This window comes from Hyperoodon ampullatus (genome assembly GCF_949752795.1).
Source record: "Hyperoodon ampullatus genome assembly, chromosome: 2".
NCBI lineage: Eukaryota > Metazoa > Chordata > Mammalia > Artiodactyla > Ziphiidae > Hyperoodon > Hyperoodon ampullatus.
In genome coordinates, this window is record NC_136915.1 from 56,367,333 (window position 1) to 56,387,425 (window position 20,093).

Sequence of the window (20,093 nt, forward strand, 5' to 3'; positions counted from 1 at the left end):
TCCAAACTTCTGGGATTTCCCTGGTGGTGCAGTGGTTAAGAATCCACCTGCCAATTCAGGGGACATGGATTTGAGCCCCAGTCCAGGAGGATCTCACATGCCGTGGAGCAGCTAAGCCCATGCGCCACAACTACTGAGCCTGCGCTCTAGAGCCAGTGAGCCACAACTACTGAGCCCACATGCCACAACTACTGAAGCTCACATGCCTAGAGCCCGTGCTCTGCAACAAGAGAAGCCACTGCAATGAGAAGCCCGTGCACCGCAATGAAGAGTAACCCCCGCTCGACACAACTAGAGAAAGTCTACGCACAGCAACGAAGACCCAACGCAGCCAAAAATTAAAAAAAAAAGAAATCCAAATTTCTGTCCTCTCTAAAATCAGATCTGACAATGATGGGTCCACATTCCCACTGGGCAGTAGTCAGCTTCTGTGACAAACATCCCCCTTTGAAGACAGCCTGCATTCTCCCCTTCACCACAGTCCCCACTAGCTCCTATCGCATTATACCCAGCCTATTCCCCTGACTTTCATTACCTGCTTGGCCCACATTAGCATGTGATATAATGTTAATACATTTTTAAAATGTCTTATCCATGTGCATTCCCTGATATGCCACCTTAAACATACATGCTCATTCTGTCAGGTTTAAATATAGCTCCTTTATGCATAATACTGAGAACCTCTATCCCCGAAACCTGGCTTGCCACAGAGATTGGGTTATCCTGTGCACATCTGAAGCTATTATTTTATCAGCAGTCCCTGCTAACCCTTGACTTTTTCATAAATCAGTCAATAATTTTGTCTTCCACATCTCTTAATCCATTTCTCTCCTCCCTTCCCCAATTTCTTTTGTAGGTGCTCCTGCCTGGTAACATTCTTATTTTTTATTTTTGATATCTTTATTTAAGGAAACAGGAACAATGGAGAGGTTAAACCAGGGAGGAAGTACTGGGAAAATGAACTGAGATTTTTATTCTTTTTTGTATCTCCAAGTGGGATTCAGTGCTGTTATCCTCACTTAATTAATGCTTGTTAATTGGGTAATCATGGTGGGAACTGGCATTAAGGCATCTAGGCCAGGTTTGAGATGAGCAAAGTAATATTCTGATGGAACTGCAGTAAGTAAGCAACTTGTTTTCAAGGCTCTCCAAAGCCAGCCACCCAAAGCTAGGAGGCTTCAGCCTTATAGAGAATTCTGTCATACCCATCAGGGGAGACTTAAAAAGCTTCATTGAGGGCTTCCCTGGTGGCGCAGTGGTTGAGAGTCTGCCTGCCGATGCAGGGGACACGCGTTCGTGCCCCGGTCCGGGAAGATCCCACATGCCGTGGAGCGGCTAGGCCCGTGAGCCATGGCCATTGAGCCTGCACGTCCAGAGCCTGTGCTCCGCAACGGGAGAGGCCACAACAGTGAGAGGCCCACATACCCCCCCAAAAAATAAAAAAAGCTTCATTGATTCCCAAACGTGAAGAAACTCCGGACACCATAGTTAAATTGGATTCTTGGTATTTTACAAGGAGCTCTTAGAGTTGGGACATCCACTGAGATTGATACCGTCACCAGGGAAGGCATATAGGACTCATCTCACTTTCTGAGAACCCAGATTCAATGCATCCCCCAGCTGGCACCCACTAGAACAATATGATTTCAGGAATCAGATCTTATCCTTCAACCTGTTGAGGGTACTATGCTGCAGACACAGCAACTAGCATAGGTTCTGATGCAAGAACACAGACTCCTGATTACAATTCTCATGAATAAGCCTATATTATAACTCTATTAGTCAGGGTTCTCCAGAGAAACAGAATCAATAGGATGTGTGTGAGAGAGAGGAAGAGAGATTTATTTTAAAGAATTTGCTCACGTGATTGTGGAGATCAAGTCCCAGATCTGCAGGGTAGCCCAGCAGGGGCTGGAGACCCAGGAAGAGTTACAGTTCCAGTCTGCTGGAAGAATTCCTTCTGCTTGGGGAAGTCAGTCTTTGTTCTATTAGGGCCTTAAACTAACTAGGTAAGGCCCACCCACAAGTCCCCTGATTTAAATGTTGATCTCATTCCAATAATCCCTTTGCAGAAACATCCAGAATAGTCTCTGACCAAATATCTGGACACTCTGGCCCAGCCAAATTGACATATAAAATTAACCATCACACCCTCTTAGAGAAAGGATAGAAAACTGGTCTACAAAACCTACCTTTGAAGTTGAATTTTTATTAACCCTCAGGTTTAGATTGGAGGATTCCAGACTCTCATTCCTGGAACTTTCTAGTGTTCTCCTAGACTGCTTCTCTTTAAAAAAAAAAAAAGTTAATGCCCATGTTAATGAGCTGCCTGCAAAGGAGTGAAGGCATTCGAGTAAGTCTTTATCCATGTAAATTGGTTGTATATTTTGTAGTATGATTTAGATGTTGTGCAAATTTCTGTGTTCACATTTTAAGTTCTTCAAGTATTATTGACATCATAGGAACCAGAAATAAGTTACTTAGAGAGTTGTTTTTAATTTTGATGATTCACATGCTGACATATAATGTTCCAATTCCTGTCCTAGGCTCCTTAGGATTCTTTAGGGACTAAAGAGCATCAGGTCAGGGTTTGTGATTGCCTTTTTTTTTTTTTTTAAACGGAACTCAAACATGAGCTTTCTTTCATTTTTAAAAGGAGGCGAGCCTCTTTTTAAATATCTTATTTTTAAATCAATTCAGTCTCTATCATGGTAGAAAAGAAACATCTTAAGCAGTAAAGACAGCTTCCCTCTTCAGTTTAAATTCAGTTGTGATACAGATTATATCATAGGAATATAGTACTAAGACCAGATGGGCCTCTGCTCTGCCGGTTTGCTGTGTGATCTTGGAAAGTTCACTTAACCTTTTTAGTCCATAGCTTCCTTAACTGTAAACTGAGCAGTTTGAACTATACTCCAGAGAGCCAACTCAAGATTCATTATGGGCAACTTTTCCTGCTGCCCAAATTTGTAAATTCTAGCTTTGTTAGGGAATTTTTCTTCATCTTTTTGAGAGCTACCTAGAAAAAAAAAAAAGATGATATTATGCAGCAAGACCTACAGAGGTTAAGTTACTCATTTATTCATTAACTTAAAAAAGTAAACATTTGTGGAATGGTTTATGGAAGAAGCATTTCAGCTGAGTCTTGAAGCAGGAAAAGGATTTGAACGTATAGGGATATGAAGAGAGAGCTCTCCAGGAGAGAAAGGTCAATTTAAAGAAACCCCCATGGAAGGAAATGGCCAGGAACACTGAAGAGGACATTGTGTCTGGGGGAAGTGATGGAAGAGGCAGCTGAGAAATTGGATTAATATCAGATTGTAGAGAACCTCAAATTCTAGACTGAATAACTCAGGAGACCTTAAGCTCTGTAAATGAAATGAAGGACAATTCTTAAATACTGGTTGTTTGAATGAGAGAATTTAAAATTTTCGAGAAAGGGAATGAAATGATGATCCCCTTTAAGGGGATTTTACTTGTCCACCATGTAACTACTAGAAGACCTAGTTTGATTTCATTTATGTAGGCAGGGAACAAGAAGGGGGACTGAACTTGGCTCTTGGCACCCACTGTTGGGTATTGGAAGAGGGAGGAATTGAAGGTGACTGAGGTTGATTCTGGAGAGCTGTGAGTGGTTGACATCAGGTTCTAAGTCATATTTCTATCCTGTGTGCCCTTTCATCTTTCTTCTTGTTACACTTGAGTTCAGGGAACCTGTCAACTTTGTTTTCAGTATACCTTGCTTGAACAGGTCCTTAATATATATTTGCTGAAGGAGTTCATGCATGGTAGCAAACCTGATTTGGTCTTTAGTTTGAATACAGGTAGTGATGATAATTTCAGAATTATTGAGCTACTTTACCTCTAGGCAGAAATTCCAGTAGTGTTATGCCCATTCATGATGGTCGTCGTTTTCATCTGAGTATTATTCCATTGTGATTAGCTCTGATAGGAAACTTAAGTTGATGTTGACTTAGTTATCTCAGTTATTAGCTAGATTCAATCAGTAATAATAATAGATATGAATAATTATTATAACAATACTAATTATTATGCAGGGTGAATTTAAAAGCACAAAATTTCCAAATATCTATGTATATATCACTTTCAACTCAACTTGTCTGTAGTTAAGTGCAAGACATTGTGCTAGACACTGTCTGATAGCCAAAGGTGAATAAAGCAGTTTGTACATTTAGGAGCTCAGAGGATGCAGAGTAAACTAAGCAGACTGTATCAAGTGTCATGAAAAACCCAAAGACTCTTTTAGAAGAAAAAGTGATTATGAACAGAGGTCTCTGAGCACTCAGGCTTAGTAGAAGAGTGGTAGTTGAGGTCTTGAAGAGTAGAACTCCTGCAGACATATCTAGGGGAAAGGATGCTTCAGACCAGAAAACAGCAAGCATCATAAAGCATTGAGTGTGGTGAGGGGTAAGATATAGCTGGAATGTCAGGTAAGAGATGTATGGGGTGGGCTCAGAATCCTTGGTTGACTGGACAAATTTCCCTCTGTAAACAGTAGGTTTTAAAGCAAAGAAGGACTGTGGTAAGGTCTGAGATTTGGGTAAATTAATTCGTTGGCAAGTGAAGGATAAACTGTGGTGAAGAGACAAGTTGTTTGTCAAGCTGGGCCACCCTAATAATCTAGGAGAAAAGTAAGGACACCTCAAGAAAGGATTGTAGCAAAACAAAAGATGTCCTGGGTGGTGATGGGTTACCTAGAATATTACCCATAGACAGGGAATATAGAATATATAGATTCTGCCAACTAGATTTTATTGGAGACCTGGGTCGGGAGGAAGATTTTAAAAGATGATTCTGAATTTTAAATTGAACATCTCAGAGGAGGGGAATTATTAACTAACAGTGAAAATAAGAGCAAAAGATATTTAAGAGGAAGGTGAATTCAGTATGAACATGCTGATTTTGAATTTAAGTCACATGTGGATCATTCTTAGGAGGTGTTTGGCAAGCAGTTGAGTTTTTTCTTGTGGGGGGTGTTGTGTTGGGTCTTTGTTGCTGTGCTCAGGCTTTCTCTAGTTGCGGCGAGCAGGGGCTACTCTTCGTTGCGGTGTGCGATCTTCTCATTGCGGTGGCTTCTCTTGTTGCAGGACACGGGCTCTAGGCGCATTGGCTTCTGTAGTTGTGGCTCGCGGGCTCTAGAGTGCAGGCTCAGTAGTTGTGACACACGGGCTTAGTTGCTCCACGACATGTGGGATCTTCTCGGACCAGAGATCGAACCCGTGTCCTCTGCATTGGCAGGTGGATTCTTAACCACTGCCCCACCAGGGAAGCCCAGCAGTTGAGTTTTTAGCCTGTAGCATCACTTTACTTTCATCCCACAGATATTTTCACCCCCCAACTATGTTATATGCATGGCAGTTCAGGAGAGAGGGCATAGTGGAAAGGTATAGTTTTAATGCTGTGCTGATGCACACTTGAGTTTTGTATAAAATGATGTTTCTAGGCATAACAGCTGACCCACATGTAGGCAAATCCTATTTTTTCCAGCCCTATTTCAAGGTGGTGCACATGAAAAAAAATGATAAAAATTGTTTAACCCTATATACATTTTATTTCTTATTATTACTGTTCTTATGAGAAACAAAGCACTGTGACTTAGCCAGGTGCTTTTGCACTAATAACTCTTGTTCTATTTTTCTTTGGGTAACACAAGGTCAAATAAAGTGACAAGCGTGGCTCTTGACCACTGAGTTTAATTTTATCGCAGGTCCTGTTCCTTCCACAGGAAGATGTGTTTTGTGTTTTTGCCCTCAAGGTACTGAAAGGTGAATCTCAGTCTTTCAAGTGTTCTCCCTGCCTTATCTCACAATTTCATCTCCAGTCCACTTAAAAATTATTATTACCTGCAGGCAGGCGAAATGTTACAGATACAGTCTTTATGGATATTGATACCAGAAGGACTTGCGTTGAGCTCAAAATTCAACAAAGATTTTGTAGAACACCTTACATTTCAGAAGGCCTACTCAGTTACAATATCTAACTTATGTAAAAGAGTTACATATGTTTATGCTTCAGTAAAATACTTTCTTCTGTAAACATTATTTTACTTACATTACCTTCTTTCTATGATCCTCTCAGTCCAGTTGGGTACAATCCCCCTCCTCCTGCATTTTGCACATGAGGAAGTAGGCTCAGAGAGATTGTGTCAGGACTCAGGGGAGCTGGGTGTGGAACCCAGGTTTGCTGATTCCAAATCATTTTTTCTTTTAATGGTAAAATATTTTGACCAGTGGTAAAATCAGAATGGCTTATCTGCCAGTTGAGATGCTGAATTATGTATTCCTTCTTAGAATTTCACTTGAGGCTATTGTATGACCCTCTGAAGTTTCTAAATTGGCTGAATATAAAGCTCCCACAGTCTGGTTAGTTTGTCTCTCAGTCTTAAAACCATGTTACTGCAGTAGTCTGTGTCATTTCCGTGTGTGTGTGTGTGATATTTATAAAGATATAAATATATCTTTAGGTGTATTGATGAGCACCCTCATAGCAGAAAACATATGCATTTGGGTCTGCTGACAATCCTGCTTTCTAGATTTTTCTTGTGTGACCTTCACTGAAGGAAGGACAGGAGACCTGCCACACTGCTTAGAATACTGATTTTCACCAGTGGGCTTTTATGGATTTTGGGGAACAGTGGTCTTGCGGTTTTCCTTCTTGCTTGCTCCCTATCTAGCTAGCTAGTCTCTAAAAGAAACTACCGAGTAGTCTTTGCCAGCTTTAAGAAATAGACCCTATTATAGCAGAGGACTTCCCTTGAGGTTTTCATGTGTTTTATTGTGCAAAAATATCAAAGTGTTCCAAAGAAGGTCAAGATTTTAAAATCCCATGTCTATTATCTTTCTTGGAGACTCGACTGGTCTGGTAAGATGATGGACCCAGCTATCTTCAGACTCGTAGCTTTATTAACTTTTGAATATTGGGTCAGTAATTCCTTTTGAGGACACATTAACCATAAGTATTCCACATCTTACGTTTCATGTTCCTTCTACAGAACAGGGAGATTTGGATAGGCCTTGTCTCTCTCCTTCACGAATGTTCCTGAGAGATTGAATGAACCAGTTCATCTCCAAGGTCATCTGCTAACTGAGGTTCTTAGTGCTTCTCTTTGATGTCTGTGTCATACCACTCACAGTTGTCTGCTATTTACTAAGTACCCAGTGTATGTGCAGGAAGAAAACACACGAATTTACAAGCTCTGGTCTTCAGTCCTGGCAAGCCTCAGCCTCTTCGGTTTTCTGCATTTTGTCATTCAGCATTTGCTAAAATTTTACTCTTCACAGGCTAGGCTCTAGGGATAAACATGGGAAAGGATCTCTCTCTTTACATCTTCCTAGCAAGGGAGAAAGTATATAAATAAATAACTGTAAAGTGTGTGAAGTCCTTGTTAGAGGTCAAGTGGTAAGATGGACAGGGGGCTACAGAATGGCACAAAGGGAGCCTGTGGATCCCACCCGGCCTCTGTCCACCTGCCTGTTTTCTCTTATTTTTTCAGATACCTTCCTTTCTTTCTTCTTCACGCATCACTGTCCCAACCTGGTGACGAGGAAGTTAAAGGATAAATGTTTAATGTGGTTGTGGATCCACTTCCAATTCCCCCAGATGTCACACCTGTGCAATTTCCCAAGCTTGTGTGAGAAGGCACGTTAAGTGGAATCTAGAAGCAAAAACCAGATTACAGCAGGGCCTCCTCTCAGTGATCTGCTTTGGGCAGGGGCGCGGGGAGGGGGACACTGAGAATGGTAAAAAAGAAATATGGCCGGTTTGTATGACACTTAGACTCTCACAGAGAGGGAGACACTTGATTGCTCTAAAGCCTTACCTTCCAAGGGCATTTGAAACCAGCCTTGTTTCCACTCTGGCTGGGTTGCTGAACCCTGAAGATTTAATCCTTATTACTGATAAGAACAGAAAGAATGTGACTTATCTCTCCAATCTCTGCAGAGATGGAAGGAAAAACCATTTCTTGGAACATGATTACACATTATTTGACAGCTTTTCAGCTTGCCCATTAATTTAGGTGTTTGAATAAGTAAACTCAGTTGGGGCTGGGTGTTGAGTATCATTTTCTTTATAAATGTGAGAGTTCCTTTTTGAAGTGATCCCATTCTTACCTCTTCCCCCACCATTCAAACAGAGTTTAAATATTTGCCAGTGTAGATGTTTGATTTTTATCTTAGCTCTTTCTTTGCTTAACGTTATTCTCATGGGTGGTTAAGTGGAAGATAAGGGGGTTCTTGTTTAATTCTTTTCAACTGGTGTTGCTCAAATATTTGGAGAGCAGACACTTCCCAGAAAGAATGAGCAGGAACCTGGTTGAATGGAGGTGAAGTGAAATGTCTCCCTGTCATATCTGAGTAAACCAGGCACTGCTGGGCTGTTACTAGGATGTTTTTTGGTGTCCAGATCTCCTTTTAAAGGCTCCTGGAGCTACTGGTCGAGGGGTCTTGCCTTCTTTGCTTCCCAGAAAAATGTGTGCTGCTCTTAGAATGGAACTTGGTAGATCAGTGACACCATCAGCAAGGGACTGCCTTGTGCTGGGAGCTCCACCTGAAGTCTCACAGCATTTGTTCCACACCAGCTTCTGATCTGATATCAGATTTTGCTTCCACAAGAAATGGTGTGTATATGTGGTGTTTTTTGGTTTTTTGTTTTAAAAACCTTTTGCACCTATCTCTAGCAGTGATTAAAAACAACAGACAGGGGCTTCCCTGGTGGCGCAGTGGTTGAGAATCTGCCTGCTAATGCAGGGGACACGGGTTCGAGCCTTGGTCTGGGAAGATCCCACATGCCACGGAGCAACTAGGCCCGTGAGCCACAACTACTGAGCCTGCGCGTCTGGAGCCTGTGCTCTGCAACAAGAGGCCGCCATAGTGAGAGGCGCCTGCGCACCGCGATGAAGAGTGGCCCCCGCTTGCCACACCTAGAGAAAGCCCTCGCACAGAAACGAAGACGCAACACAGCAAAAAGAAATAAATTAAATTAGTAAACTCCTACCCCCAACATCTAAAAAAAAAAAAAAAAAACAGACAAGTAAAAAATATCCCCTACTCCATTAGCTGTCATCATATTGGCTTTGTTTATGGACTCAGCTATCACTGTAAGCCTTGCTCTTCTGAGATATCCACAGGGATTTGCTTTTTAAATTATTACCTTTAAAATGTGCCCATGAACAATACCGCATTTCACCAGCGCCCTTGGAACCCACACTGTGGGTGTGGTTTTTGTGTGCTATGTGATAAATTGAGCAGCTTCGCTGCAAATGTTGAAGAAAACCCAGGGTTTTAAGTGATTTGCCGGGCAAATCACCTTCCAAAGGAAATTTAAACAAAGACCAAGAAAGAGATTTCAGGAAGTAAACCCCAACTGGTGTATGTGTCTCTCTCCTTTATATCTTTTTCTTTTTAAACTGGGACTCCACTGAAAAGTTGATTTACACTGTGAATCGAGGCTGAATGAAATCCAATTGGAGCTCACTTGAACACTGTTTTGATGTGAGATTCAAAGCTTCTGCAAATTTATTTTACCTTCTACATTTGCTGATCTCCTGCTTGTAAATCCTGTTGAAGGAGAATAAAAATGACTGCAGCCTGATGGGAATTAAATGTCTGAAGTTCAAAGCAGTTTGCACATCAGAGCAAACGTCAATCAAATGAACATCTTGCAAGCCAGGCAGGGAGTGAATTTCTCCATGGGGAAGAGATCAAAGTGGGAGTCACAGTTCTGTTTTCTCCCTCGGGATGAAGTTTCGATCAGTTGTTCATGAAAGTAAATCCAGAAGGAAGTTTTTTCTTTTTTTAACTTGAAGGGGTAGGAAAGATGAAGTTATTTCTCTTGAAACTAATTTTCAGGCACTGGTTTTATCTTATGAAAATGAATACAGAAAGCAGTCATAATCCACTATCTCCCCTTTTTAGAGTGAGAGTCTACAGGAGATTTATATAGGATTGTTCTCTTATTACTCTTTTAAAGGACAGATATAAAGATAAGTTGAATTGCCTGCTTATTTTATAGGAAGATCTATAATTTTACCAGTTCTTGACCTTTCCATAAACCTGAAGTTTTATAAATGTGACTGGCAGCTAATGTATTTCTCAGTGAAAAATCTCTTAGTTAACCCTTAAGAGTAACTGACATCTTTTTATAATGGATTATAAGAATGAACTTCACATTTCTCAGTCTCCAAATCAGGGTAAATAGCATGTTTCTTTTTAGAAATCATTTTTCTAAAAGGCACATGGGCATAAAATGTGCTGTCTTCGGCAAAGCAACTGTTTGTCTGGTGCCCGGAGGATGGCTAAGCGAGTTTTAGTGCTGTGTTTGGAGTCCAGAAGAGAAACAAGCATTACTGAGTGGGAGTGAGTAGAAGGTGGAGAGATCACCACAGAGGTTTTGCTCACGTAATTACTTCTCCCAGCTGACTCACCAGCTCTGGACACACCACGCTCCTATATCTCTTAAGCCCCCTGTTGACACCTGCTTCCCTTACCTGCCTGCACATCAGCAGTGTCGGCAGCCATAGAAGCAGAGTGAGGTTTATTTCTCGGCATTACACGTTAACTCGGTTTTGGAGTGGGTGCTCCCCACATGCGGGGGAACTCAGGACATTGAGACTGTTGCCACTTAAAGAACTCCATGGAGCAAGAAGCAGGAGGAAGGAGAATGATTGTCATGTCCCTGAATCCTTTCAATATCAGAATGTGGGGATTTAATAGGAATAAATTAATTTAAAACCACCAGTATTCACTATGTGGGGATTACCCAGGAAGCAAGGATTAAATCCAGTTCTTGAAACAAGGTAACAATCTGTTTCATCCTTTGCTAGTAAACTTTCAGAATCCAAAGGTCTGTGAGCCAGCTAGACAACAGGTCAAATTGCTCCTCTGGCTGAGGTTCTCCTGCAAAGTGGTTATTTAATTCTCAAACATCAGGGTTGTTCTGTGGATTCCTTCAGAAAAATAACATCTTCAGGTATTTTCCGTGTTATTTTTGGATCAGGTTTGATCTCTGGAAGGCTGTGTGTTTGCACCGCATCAGCTGGGGCTTCCCTGAGCCGTGTTTCAGTTTTACGCCTCGCTCACATTTACAGTAAAGCTTAAGTTGTGTCTGTTGTCCGTTATGTTATTCAGCACCTGGAATTCATTGTCCCATGTGAGAATTTTTCAGAATTTGGTGAAATTTCCTCTTTCTTGGTCTTTTCTTAGTTCTATCTTATCTTTCTTGTACATAAGCCATTTGTTTAAGGTTGTCAGATTACCAGAATGCCAGGGTCTTTCTCTCAGAGGAGAAAGTTGGTACCAGGAAGAGGAGAAAATTGCTATGAGCTGGCCCCGGGTCTGCTGTATCTCTTCTCCATGCAGAGAATGGACATGCTCGTTCTTCTGTTCACGTGGAACTTCTAGCTACCACTGCTGCCCTGAAACCTCTCAGATTTTAGTGGTGAATGGGAAGGGAGCTTGAGGCTTTTCTGGAGTGAAATAATAAAAAGTAACCCCAAAATGGCCAATTCCAAAGCTATGCCAGTGGTAAACATTTTAAAAATCGAAGTTATCTACAATTAATAGCCACAACTACTGGGCCTGCGAGCCACAACTACTGAAGCCCACACGCCTAGAGCCCGTGCTCTGCCTTTAATATCGTCTTCGTCTTCCTTTGCTGCCTCATCTTTGTCCCTAGAGAACTTTCTCTGTAGCTATCCATTGTGAACCCTTGTGCTTAGCTACTGTCATTTCCTATTAAGTAAAAAGCAAAGATTTCCCCTAAGCCCCACAAGCTTTCAGATTAATCCTTTCCTTTGAGAGAATTGAATTCTACTTCAGCTGTTAGATAATGTTAATGATGATTTATTGATTGATTTATTGAGATACAGTGTAATGTATTCATTGTGAATGAGAGCTTGAATATATGTTCAAATCTTGGTTCTGTTACTTCCCAGCTATGACTCTTGAGCTTCTTAATTTAACAGTTCTGTGCCTCAGTTTCTTGGTCTTCAAATGGAGATAATAATAATATTTCCCTTGGGCTTGTGAAGATTAGACGAGTTAATCCATGTACAACACTTGGAATATTCTTGATATTATATATATGTTTTTATATATATATATATATATACACACACACACAACATGGTAGCTGTTAACTGTTATCATTACTAATACATCCATTACTAGTTATTATTATTTATTAAATGTTTACTATGTACTAGACTCTTACAAGCTGCTTTCTGATTATGAAATAGGTACTATTTTTATCACCATATTGTAGATGAGAAAAATGGAGGCTTAGAAAATGTAAGTTCTATGCAAGAGTTAGACAGCAATAAGCAATTTAAACCCAAACTCCAGTCCAGGTCTATGTACCTCTGAGGCCATGCTCCTGACCATGCTTTGCCAGGGTGGCAGTTCCTTGTTCATCATAGATGTTCAATGAATGTGATTTAATAAAATATACAGAGCTTTCCAGTGACTTAGCTCTCTGCCCTTCCACATTAGTCAGCCACCAATAAGAAAACTTATGGAGAACTATACATTCCCAGGAATGCACTAAACCTGAGAGAGAAATATAAATCCTCAAGGAACTTACAATCCATTGGCAGAACTAAGAACTTCTCAAGGTTTTAGAGAGAATTGGGAGTTCAAGTGCTACATGGTAGGGTTTAGACAATAAGGCTTCCATAACAAAATATCTTGGCATCTCCCCTCACTTCACCTTTATTTAGTATATGGGGAAGGCAAAATAAGTAAGATAATTTTCTCATTATTTGTAATAAATCTTATGTTAGAATTTTTATTAATTAGTATTTTGCTGATATACGCAGAATCTAAAACCAATCAGTCTGTATCTGTCAGACATCAACTGCGTTGACATTATGCTAAGCCTGATTACAAAACAATATTAAAAAATTAGGGAAAAGACACACAAGCATGAATTAAGATGCAGAGTGACGCTAGTCAGTTTAGAGGAGAGAGGGCTCCTCACAGGCTGGGGCCGACAAGAGGACTTCCTGGAAGGAAGATGAGAAGAGCTGGGGGCTTTGTAGAATGGGCGCAGTGAACACCAGAGAGCATCACAGTTCGGACCCAACAGAAAAAAACATGTATTGAGGGACTGGTCTGGTTAGAGCTATAGGTTGGGAGACAGTGGGAAGAGAAAGTTGGGCGGATTATTGATGACCATCACTATATTGTGAAACCTTTTTATGACTGACAAATGTTTACTGAGCACCTACTCTTATTAACGTGTTACTTTCAGTTTTATTGTTATAAAAATGTTTTTATAACAATACAGTACAAAAAGAAAAACAACCTATAAAATAGTTCCCTGGTCTCTCTGGTCCCAGGAGCGAACTCTTATTTCACAATGGCCTGGGGAGTCTGTATGTGCTCGGTGCTGGACTTCAGCCTTCTCCAGGGGTAGGGCTGATGGCCCAGGTCCTGGCTGTGGAGCCTCCACCCAGGGAGAACGGGGCTCTCTTCGAGCTTACACTTCTTCTGGGAGAAGTTGTCAGTAACTCTCTTGAGTTGCCTGACCCCTTTAACAAGTTCTTCCTTATTTGTCACTTAAATGAAGCAGTGTGGTGTGTGGCTCATCCTTGGACAGAGAGCTGGGTGATAAGGTCAAGTCTCTCTTAGGTCCCTGATTTGCTGTGTGTTCCTTGGTGTCACTTTCCTCAACTGTGAGATAGGTAGGTCTAAAAAAAGTTTGTAATTTGTACTGCAAAGTCCAGATGTGAGTTTCGGGCATACCTAAGAATTACTCTGCTCTCTTGATTCAAATTGAAAGATCCTCTGTCCTTGGTCTCTTGGAGGCATACAGAGAAGTACCTGTGCTCACGTGGAAAGCCATTCTACTGCCTTATTTCTACAGGAATCTGCATGACAGGATTGGAGGGCTTCTCATCCCTGGAGAGACTGTCAAAGTCAGATTCCAGGGCCCTACCCCAGACTCACTAAATCAAACTCTTCTAGGGTGGATCCCAGGAATCTGCATTCCAACATGCTTCCAGGTGATTCTGATATGGCTAGACTTTCAGTAATTAGGAACCATTTATCTGAGTCATGATCCTCACTTGTTGGACCTCTGGAGGCTTCTGAGGAAGCCCAGAATAGGGCTAAGCACTGTCACGATGGATGTTCATAGAAGATCAGTTAATATGAGTGCCTGCTTTTGACAAGAACAATGCTAAGTGTTATGTATGCACAGTGGTGAATAAAACCAACAAGACGTGGGGTCTGCTCTCAAGGGGCTCTTGTCTGTTCATATAGCCTGATCTATAAAAATCCACCCATTAAAAACACACAGGGACTTCCCTGGTGGCACAGTGGTTAAGAATCTGCCTGCCAGTGCAGGGGACATGGGTTCAAGCCCTGGTCCAGGAAGATCCCACATGCCACAGAGCAACTAAGCCCATGCGTCACAACTATTGAGCCTGCGCTCTAGAGCCCATGAGCCACAACTACTGAAGCCCACACACCTAGAGCCCGTGCTCTGCAACAAGAGAAGCCACTGCAATGGGAAGCCGGCGCACCACAAAGAGCAGCCCCTGCTCACTGCAACTAGAGAAAGCCCGCGTGCAGCAACGAAGACCCAATGCAGCCAAAAATAAATAAATAAATTTATTTTAAAAAGCATATGCAAATGGAGCCATAAATTAAAAATTATGACACTTGCTTTGAGAGAAGATGGAGACACTTGACATAGACTAGGAAGTCACCCACAATCAGAATAGACCTTTCTGGGGAAGTGATAAGTGAACAAAGACTTGAAGGATAATTAGGCAGATAATCAGGAGAACTTTCTAGACTTGCATTGTCCAATATGGTGGCCACTATTCGGTGACTGTTTACATTTAAATTAAGATTAAACAAAATTGAAAATTTAATCTCTATTACATTAACCACATTTCAAATGCTCGGTAGCCACATGTGGCTGCCATATTGGACAGTGCAAAAATAACACCTTTTCATTATCTCAGAGAATTCTCTAGGACTGCCCTGGTCTAGATCAGGAGTGGTGAAACCAGTCTGGCACACCACATATTTTTGAAAATTGAGTTTTACTGGAACACAACCACACTTATTCTTCTGTAAATTCTCTTTGGTTGCTTTCACACCACAATGGCAGAGTTTAGTAGCTGTGACAGAGACCTTGTAGCCCACAAAGCCTAAATATTATCTGTCTTTTATTAAAAAGTATGTGATGGAATAGGTTTAATGTGGCTGTCTAGCACATGGAGAGTAAGTGAGTTCCTTGTCTAATGCTACTCTTGCTTCACAGATGTTAAATGCTAAAACAAGAGAAGGACAGTGAGATTATGTTGCTTATGCACACCGGCAGCTGCTGATGTATTAATCTCCTCTTTTCTCTCCATCTGTGGCTTTTGAGGCAGCAATCTTCTCGTCTAGACAAACTGGAGCAGGTCCAAGGAAGAGTGACCCCGCTGGTGAAGCAATTGTGTCCTTGGAAGCACAGTTGACAATGTTGATATAATTGTGTACTGCATGAGAGGCTGGACTAAAGAGTCTCTTCAAATCCCTTAAAACGCCACCTCCTTTGAGATGATATGTATCAAAACAAAACTGTTGAACTTTTGCTTTGGAACCCAGCACACCCTTGGAATACCTAGCCCCTTTGCTTATGCAATCAGTTCATTTTAGTAGTTCTTATATAAGATCCAGAAAATCAATATTCATGTGAATAATCACATGGACCTTGATTTTTAGGAGTGTTTCTCCAGGGTTATAGAGCTTCTCTACCTGCGTTAATGGAATTTCATTAATGACATTTATCATCTAAGATACACATTTTAACACAAGTTTTTAAAAATCTAACTTCAGATTGCTTTTATTTGCAGGTAACTCTTAGAAACTTAATGAATCTTCTCAGTATCTGAAATTCCCAAATAGCTTATTTAGAGATCAAGATTTTTTAGAGATCAAGAGTTCAAGATTTTTCTCTTTCATTACTTCTGGATTAAATTCACTTAAAAATAGTCTTAGTGACTATATATAAATGAGTCGGTACATTTTCCTATTATTTTCTTGTAGATTGTTGTTTGCCCTGGCAAATGAGTCACTGATTACACTAGTGTTTATTGATCAGCTACTAGCCAGAGCACTAGCATTGTTCTAGCTCTAGTACCAGCATTGCACTCCCACTGGAAATCAAGAAAGACCTTGGCCTCATCTATATTACAACCTGGAAGGTGCAAGCTCTGTGTCATTTATCATGAGAGGAACTGTGGTACATTATTTACAATCTTTTTGACAGCTTTGGAAAATATTTTATTATTTCTTTTTTTTTTCTTCAGATAGGAAACCTGGGGCTCAGACAAATTGCACAATTTGTGCAAGTTCACACATTTAATAGTGACAGAGCAAGGATTCAAATCTAGATCTTTCCTACTCCACAGCCATTCTTTCTCCTTCACTACTGTCTATTTTTGTTCTTGGTCATTGGTTTTCAGACAGGATAATTTAAAGAATTGTTTCACATATCACATCAGAGCTCAAGTCTGAATTTTTGTCATTCTAGTCTGAATTTTGTCAAATCTATTTTCTGTATGATTTTATCAATAGTACCTGAATCAAGTTCATTGGGGGAAAAGTTGGCTTGAAGGATTTTTTTTTAATCTCCTTAGAATTGATCTTGATTTCTAAAACCTTCTAGATGCAGATGTTGGTTTCACCCACACTGCTCTGAAGTGATTTTTAAAAAATACTTAAATTGCAGTTTTACTGTTTATGAGCTGACCTATTTTGTACACAGTATGAAGTATTACTTTCGTTGGTTAGTTTTCTGGATTGAATAACCACCAAATAAATACTGCTAATTCTCTTCTATTGTTTCAGATTTGATGGGAACTTTAATACCAATGTATCTAGAACAATTAGTTGTGATCGACTGTCTACTACTGTTAATAGCCGGGCCTTCAATCCAGGACGAGACTTAAATTCAGGTCAGTAATCTCTTGGTTTTATAAAGGTGAACTATATTCTACCACATTCAAGTTGAATAAAATTATTGCTTTAGCGATTTTCTTTAAGTTTTGAAGAAAAAATATGTACTTAAAATCAGGTATTTCTTTCTAGCAAGTTGACACTCAAAAGAAGGAAAGGAAGAAGAAAATCGAGTGGACCTATATTGAGCATTTACTACACATCTACGTATGTGGAGTATGCCATGTGATTTGCTAGATTCTTTAATCCATTATCTCATTTGTTAGCAGTTTTACATTTGTTATTTTAAAGGTTATTTGAGAGACCCATTTGTCTCTGTACTTAGGAAGTGTTGAATTCATTTGTATTCCCTATCTATAATTTTTAATTTGGGAGGTGAGATTGAAGAATGATGAAGGAGCTTTTCTACTACTGAACAGTGCCATGGTGCTATACAGTCGTCCCTCAGTATCTGCAGGCACTTGGTTCCAAGGAGCCCCCAAGGATACCAAAATCTACAGATACTCAAGTCCCTTATATAAAATGGTGAGGTATAATGATTACAGTTGGCGCTTCGTATCTGCGAGTTTTGCATCTGTGGATATGGACAACTGACTGTATGTTGAGGTTGAACTTTCTTCCTGGTCTTGTTAGAACCCAGTCATATGCAGTAGTAATAACTACTAAGGCACCTGTACACATGGTTATGTATAGCTTCAAAGTGACACCATGTCTCTGCTTTCTTGCCCTGGAGTTCCAGTCTACATTTCTCACTCTGTTTGTCTTATTACGTACACTTGTTGAGTGATGGGCCTCAGAACCTAAAGGCTTCACCTTTTAAAAGCTGAAGTGCCTTTAGAAATCACCAGCCTCAATCCTAGAATTTTACCAAGGAATAATCTGAGGCTCAGGAGGGTCCTAAGACTTCCCTCTTTACTAGAGAGATAAAGGATTTAACCCTTAAACATGAAGAACTGTATTTCCCAGATTCCAGGCCTCCTGGAGACATGTAAAAGCCAAGAGAAAAGCCAGAGGGCCAGAATATTTACTTTGAGAGGCCCAACCAGTATTGGTTCAGGGGAAGAATTGTAGCCTTTGGGCATTGTATACACAAACCAGGTAATCTATTAGGTCTGGAAAGAAAGAACTGTAAGCTTTATATTGCTTAAGGATAATAAAACTATAGCTGCTATCTAAATGACCTGACCTAAATCTGCCAGGCACTTATCGCCTAGACCAATATATAATGAATTCAGTCATTTTTTTAAAAATTGGTCAGAGAATCTTGAGGCCTTCTGGAGCAGGTGGGGTTTACTTACTACTAGAAAGGAAGCTCAGTGAAAATATTTTTCATGAAAAATAACTGAAGAGAGTAGAGAAGGACCTGGAATAGGCAGAGAAAATGAATTATGGGGGATTCCAAAGCTGGAACAAGGCACAGAGCTGGAACTTGAGTCTTTTGACTGTCAGATTTAGTACTTGCCCTCTTTCCCTCAGCTGTGCCCAGCATAGGGTATGTGAGAATAAGAGAAGAGTCGGGAAGGACTTCCAAGATATCCAACCTTATCAACGAGAAGGACAGAGTTGCCATTGATTGTGATGGGGAAGTGGAGGAAGAGCAGGTTTGTGTGGGACGCATGGAATCAACTTTTCAGTTTTAGAAAAGTTAAGTTAGTTATCTAAGTGAAAATGTCTCATAGACAGTGGGATATACAAGTCTAGAGTCCAGAGAATGGACCAGACTGGAGGTTTATAAATGAGATTCATCATGTATAGGTAGTACGCAAATCATGAGACTCAATAAGATCATAATATAGCAAGTGGCTATGAATAAAAAAGAGGAGGTCCGTGGACTGAGTCTTGGGACACTTGACCACTTAGAGGTCACTGACACGAGAAGGAAGCAGTCGCAAAATCTGAGATGGCAGTCAGTCTGGTGGGAGAAACAGGAGAGCCATCTCCCTGAGGCCAAATGAGGAAAGTGTTTCAAGAAGGAGGGAGAGATCAGCTGTGCTAAGTTGGCCCACTAAGATGAGGGCTAAGAAAACTGACCATTGAATTTAGCAATATAGAGGTTATTGGTGAACTTGACGAGGGTTGTTTGGTGGGACAGTAGAATAGAATGAAAGGCTAATACTTATTGGTTCAAGCTCTTAAGAATGCAGGAAAGGAGATGGGGACAATAAGTACGTGAACTCCAAAGGTCTGCTGAAAGGGAAGCTGGAGGGCCACATGGAGTCAAGAGAATATTTTTATTTTTTTTATAAATAAACAAATTTATTTATTATTTATTTATTTGTTTATTTATTTTTGGCTGCGTTGGGTCTTTGTTGCTGCGCGCGGGCTTCCTCTAGTTGCGGCAAGCAGGGGCTACTCTTCGTTGCGGTGCACGGGCTTCTCGCTGCGGTGGCTTCCCTTGCTGTGGAGCACGGGCTCTAGGCACGCAGGCTTCAGTAGTCGTGGCTCGTGGGCTCTAGAGCACAGGCTCAGCAGTTGTGGTGCACGCGCTTAGTTGCTCCGCGGCACGTGGGATCTTCCTGGACCAGGGCTCGAACGTGTGTCCCCTGCATTGGCAGGCGGATTCTTATCCACTGCACCTCCAGGGAAGCCCCAAGAGAATATTTTTAAATTGAGAGAAATTATGGCAAGGTCATGTGCCAAAGGGAAGGATCCAGTAGAGAAAAGTAAGGAGTGAAAAGCGACAATTGCTGGAGTCTTTTCCTTGATTAGGTAAGAGATGGTGGGATTCCAAGTAGAGGATGTAGAAGCACAGGGCATTCATTCTTAATGAGAGAAGGGAAGAAAGAGAGGGCATGTGGAGATGCCCATAACGACCGACGTGATGTCAGGAACTTGGGGACATGCCCTTCGTAGTGACTGCGTTTTCTCAGAGACATAGGAAGCAAAACCACCAGCTGAGAGTGAGGCCAGTGGTGGGGGTGGGATGGGGACGGGGAGGCACTGAAGACCTGGTAGTTATACTAAGAGTTCTCTTTTGTGACAGAGGTTTAGGGTAGAGCTCAGCTGCGCAAATAATTGGGAATCCTGACAATATGCTATTTTATTACAGTCTTTATTTGTCAAGGGAGAGGTGGGGAGGAAGAGATGGTGAGGGCAGAGGTATGTAGTTAAAGATCA

The 20,093-nt window shown here is 41.0% G+C and overlaps 1 protein-coding gene across 2 annotated transcripts in view; it reads left to right on the forward strand.

The window, feature by feature from the left end:
• The window catches only part of CACHD1 (cache domain containing 1), a gene marked incomplete at both ends in the record, with an annotated part of 214,788 nt that overhangs the window by 118,642 nt on the left and 76,053 nt on the right, over window positions 1–20,093 (forward strand). For both annotated transcript variants that reach the window (XM_079698610.1, XM_079698611.1), the window contains one exon: window positions 16,869–16,975. In XM_079698610.1, coding sequence (XP_079554736.1) covers window positions 16,869–16,975 — 107 coding nt within the window. The remainder of the gene's footprint in view (window positions 1–16,868; window positions 16,976–20,093) is intronic.